The 4,994-nt window shown below is 43.3% G+C and overlaps 1 protein-coding gene across 1 annotated transcript; it reads left to right on the forward strand.

Annotated features, from left to right (window-relative positions):
• The first annotated feature begins 3,418 nt into the window (after positions 1-3,418).
• Positions 3,419-4,702, forward strand: KCNE1 (potassium voltage-gated channel subfamily E regulatory subunit 1). Its single transcript, XM_063127572.1, has one exon. It carries the CDS (start codon positions 3,455-3,457, stop codon positions 3,833-3,835), a length of 381 nt encoding a protein of 126 aa, XP_062983642.1. The 5' UTR covers positions 3,419-3,454; the 3' UTR covers positions 3,836-4,702.
• The last annotated feature ends 292 nt before the right edge of the window (positions 4,703-4,994 follow it).

The raw sequence follows: 4,994 nt of genomic DNA on the forward strand, positions 1-4,994 counted from the left end.
CACAGCTCCCTCCCACTGCATTTCCACCAACCACAGCTTGTTGCCAATGTGTGAACCGGGCCAAAAAGTCAGCGTAGTCAAACCACTTAACTCATTGGCTTTCATTTCTACATCTGCTAATAAAACAGTTCGTTATGTCACTTACATTGGTCGTCTCTGGCCGAGATCACTTCAGTATATTGAGAATGTCCCTAATAAGAGTGCATAGAGACATACCTTCAAACTGGGAGACACTTTGGTTGGCTTCCTGATACGGAGTGAGCTCAGATTCCCTCCAACTTCTCAAGCAATGCACATGCTCCAATCCAATGCTGAATTCTTCTTCACCCTTACCCATGCTTTAGCACCTTGCCCTGTTTATCTATTAAATATTTGTCTGACACTTTATTTATTAAAACATGATCAGATCAGGTGTTGTTGCTTTTAACCTGGGGAAAACCACTTCAGGGAGAAGGGGGTTTCAGTCCAGGTTTGTCATAAGTACTGAGCAGGGTCCTTTAGCTGGAGGAATGTGTTTCCCCTGAACTTGATCCAGTGGAGAAAGTTGACTGTCTGCTCCAAATGCAGGTGTATTCCTTTCTCTTTCACCTCCTGTAAGTCCATTCCCAGCTCTTTCCGCATCCAACTGACCAGCTCTTAGGGTTGCCATATTCTAGTACCTCAAATCTTGGCAGCCTAATTTATGCAAATAATCTGCTGATTATGCAAATCATCTGGTAGGTTGGGAAAGGGTTAAGAACATAAGAACATAACAAGTGCCATGCTGGATCAGACCAAGGGTCCATCTAGTCCAGCACTCTGTTCGCACAGCGGCAAATCAGCCGTCGGCCAGGGATGAACAAGCAGGACATGGTGCAACAGCAGCCTCCCACCCATCCTCCCCAACAACTGGTGCACACAGGCTTACTGCCTCGAGTACCGGAGATAGCACACAACCATCAGGGCTAGTAGCCATTGATAGCCTTTGCCTTCAGGAATTTATCCAACCCCTTTTAAAGCCATCCAGATTGGTGGCCATCACTACTTCTTGTGGTAGTGAGTTCCATATTTTAACTATGCACTGTGTGAAGAAGTACTTCTTTTTATTTGTCCTGGATCTCCCACCAATCAGTTTCATGGGATGACCCAGGGTTCTAGTATTTTGAGAGAGGGAGAAAAATGTCTCCCTATCCACATTCTCCATACCATGCATAATTTTGTACACCTCTATCATGTCTCCCCTTAGCCTCCTTTTTTCCAAGCTAAACAATCACAGTTGATGTAACCTTCCCTCGTAGGGGAGATGCTCCAGCCTCTTTATCATTTTAGTTGTCCTTTTCTGCACTTTTTCCAGCTGCGAAGTTCAGGAACTTCTCCTGATTTCTACTCCAAATCACCCCATTCAAAGTTGCTTTATAGGAAGGAAATTGAGTTTGCCCCAGATCTCTTCTTCTACAGGGGATGAACTTGCTTTGTTATAAAATGAAAGCTAGGAATCTCAGTCATCTAATAATGCAAAATGACTGGGTAGCAAGACCAAAACCTGGGTAATACAAAACCACCTTTGGCAATTCTTGTCAGACTTCTTTTTTCTCCTTTACCTCTTGCAATCCAACGCTCAGTCAAATCTGCTGATTTCAATGCCCTAAAGCCTTCTGCAATTGTCTCTAAGCCTTTTCTAAAATGTAAAGAAACTGAACAGTAGAGTTCTGAAAAAGTGCTCTGCATCAATCTCTAAATATTTTAATCAGGAAATTATATGTAGTAGAGTCACTGTATATTTCCTTAATGATAAGCACCTGAAGAATCAGAATAGTAGAGTTGGAAAGGGCCTAAAAGGCCATCGAGACCAACCCCCTTCTCAATGCAGGAATCCACCCTCCAGTTGCCTCTTGAATGCCTCTAGTGTGGGAGAGCCCACAACCTCCCTAGATAACTGGTTCCATTGTCGTACTGCTCTAACAGTCAGGAAGTTTTTTCTGATGTCCAGCTGGAATCTGACTTCCTGTAACTTCAACCCATTATTCCGCGTCCTGTATTCTGGGATGATCGAGAAGAGATCCTGGCCCTCCTCTGTGTGACAACCTTTTAAGTATTTGAAGAGTGTAATCAAGTTGACTTGTCCGCCAACTCATATTACAATTCCCCCACCCCCTGTCCAGTAAAGTCAAATTGAATTACGAACAATACCTGTTTTCAAACATCAGCAGAACATTTTTTGTTGGGGACCATGTTGTTTTCTAGAAAAGGAGACTGCACTAGTTTTCCCCAATCTGGTACCCACTAGATGTATTGGTGGGTTTATTTCTGTCGGGGATGCTTTAGAGTGGATTCCTGCATTGAGCAGGGAGTTGGACTCGATGGCCTTGTAGGACCCTTCCAACTCTGCTATTCTATGATTCTATGATTCTATTTTGCCTCCAGGGATATAATGACCCTGTTCAGATGACGCTCTAAGCCAGGTGGTTAAGCATTTTGAGCTAAGCATTATGGTTTAGTGTGTTGTGTGAACCATTCCTAACCAAGAGCTTCAGCTATCAGGTGGTATAGAAATGCAATAAATAAATAAATATGATCACTAATCATTTGCTGCAAAAGGGTTAACAGCCTAACCATAGAACAGGCCCAGTACAAGCCAGCCTTCCCCAACATGGTGCCCTCCAGATGTTTTGGACTGCAACTCCCATAAGCCAGCATGGGCAATGATCAAGAATTCTGGGGGTTGTAGTCCAAAACATTACCAGGGCACCAAGTTGCGGAGGTCTGCTATAAGCAATAGCTTTAAGCCATCAATAAACCTAGCATGTTTATCAATAAAAATGCTGACAATATTCAAAGGGCTCATCTACACCAAGCAGGATATTTCACTATGAAAGTGGTATAAAAGCGGTATATAAAAGGCAGGAGCCACACTACAGCTTTATAGCGGTATTAAAGTGCACTGCAGGATCTTCACTACTGCTTTATAATGGTACTGAAGTGCACTGACAACTGTTGGGGCCCATGACACATCTACACCAAGCTGGATATTGCACTATGAAAGCGGTATGGTCTGTGTCAGTGGGCCCCAACAGTTGCCAGTGGACTTCAATACTGCTATAAAGCAATAGTGTGGCTCCTGCCTTTTATATACCGCTTTCATATCACTTTCATAGTGGAATATCTTCAATCAATTAAATTTATTACGGCTATCAGCCAGAATGAGTGGAATATCTTGTTTGGTGTAGATGAGCCCAAAGTGTTTCATTTGGTCCATGGGTCTTGTGATTTCATTTGAATTAACAGGATTCCAAGAATCAATCCCAGATCCTTAATTCAAAGTGCAATATATTTGTATCCCTTGTTTTTCAAAAAATGGAAAGGCCTGCATGTTATTTGAATAGAATTATTCCTGTGTTTTGTGTTTAAAGTGTTTCTCTCCCAAATTTCTCTAGAAATCCGAATTTGAGGGAGCCGTTACAATCTTCACAAGGCAATGGCAGCGCTGTCCAACAACACGGCATTAAACATGATCCTGGCTAAACTGCTCGAAGACTACGTAGGTCATGCAAACCACCCTACACCTGCACCAGTTGTTGCAACGAACGACCACATGGAAGTAGTGTTCATACTCCTATGTCTTGGCTTCTTTGGCTTCTTCACATTAGGAATCATGGTTAGCTACATCCGCTCCAAGAAGCTGGAGCATTCCAATGACCCATACAATGTATATATCGCCAACGACATCTGGCGTAAGAAGGACAAAGCCAACTTGCAAGCCAAAGTGGTAGAAAATTATAAATCATGTTTTGTCTTGGAAAATGAGCATGCTGTTGAACAACCTACCAGTCAGATCCCTGAAGTGAAATCTTCATAGCACATGAGCAGTTAACTGGACAAGTGTCATCATGATGAATCTTTCAAAAGTGAAAAAGAAAGCTGCACATGGACTATCTTGATCAGAAGCAAAATGTACAGAAAAATGTCTGCCTTTCTGTACAATGGCGTAGCACAGCTTTCCCCCAATCTGGTGTCCTCCAGATATGCTGGACTACATGCCAGCTAGGAATGATGGGAGTTGTAGTCCAACATTTCCAGAGGGTATCAGGTTGAGGAAGGAAACCCACGCCTAACAGAGGAAGTGCATTTTCAGCTTTTGGAAATCCCAATGCATTTTGATCAACAGCTCAGTATTGCTGCTGCTGTTTGTAGCTCGAATGTCAGATTCTGTCTGCTGAAGGAGACATCTGCAGGCTATAATCTATTTCATCCAAATCTATTTGTGCAGAAATGTGAATTGATCCTCATTCCATAGACCTATTCTTAATATCAATGGAAAACAGAGTTATAATAGCCAATTGTTTAGTGAGTTTAATAACAGGCCACAGATGATTTCTTGATCTCACATGCGTTAGGTATCTCCAACTCACCAACTCTAAACAAGTTCCTGGTTCATGAGAGACTTAGAGGAAGACCGAGTCAATATATTGTAATGCCAGTCATATAATTTCCATGTGTACAACAGGCCATCCAAATTGGTAGGCTACAGCTAATTCAAATGGATGGCTTGGGGCAGTTTTTAATTTAGGAAACAATGTGAAAGAGCCATTAGCAACTTCAAAGAAGGTTTCCTAAAATGTGAAGTGAGAAAGCAGAAAAACACAACCATATCTCTACATTCTCTGCTAATAATGAAGATTCCTAAACACAGAAGCAGGTGGCATCCTAGGGGAAATGAAATTAGTATAGGAATCTAGAGTATTTCCTTTTCTTGCTTTTGTTTCTTCAAACTTTTTATCATAAAACCTTGCATCCAGGGTGCTACCATAGAGGCCACTTAAGTGGCCGCCTAGGGCGCCAAGCTAAGAGGGGTGCTGGGTGAGCCGGCCTGGGCCAGCCCAAGGATTCAGCTGGGCCTGGGTGGGCGAGATGGCGCCCCGTGCCCGCCCAGCTGAAGCGAAGCCAGGGACGCTGGGGGGGCAGCGGCTCCACATTTGGACTTCCGCCCAGAAGCTGCCCTCCCAGAGCCGGGAGGC

Source organism: Elgaria multicarinata, chromosome 5 (assembly GCF_023053635.1).
Source record: "Elgaria multicarinata webbii isolate HBS135686 ecotype San Diego chromosome 5, rElgMul1.1.pri, whole genome shotgun sequence".
Lineage (NCBI taxonomy): Eukaryota > Metazoa > Chordata > Lepidosauria > Squamata > Anguidae > Elgaria > Elgaria multicarinata.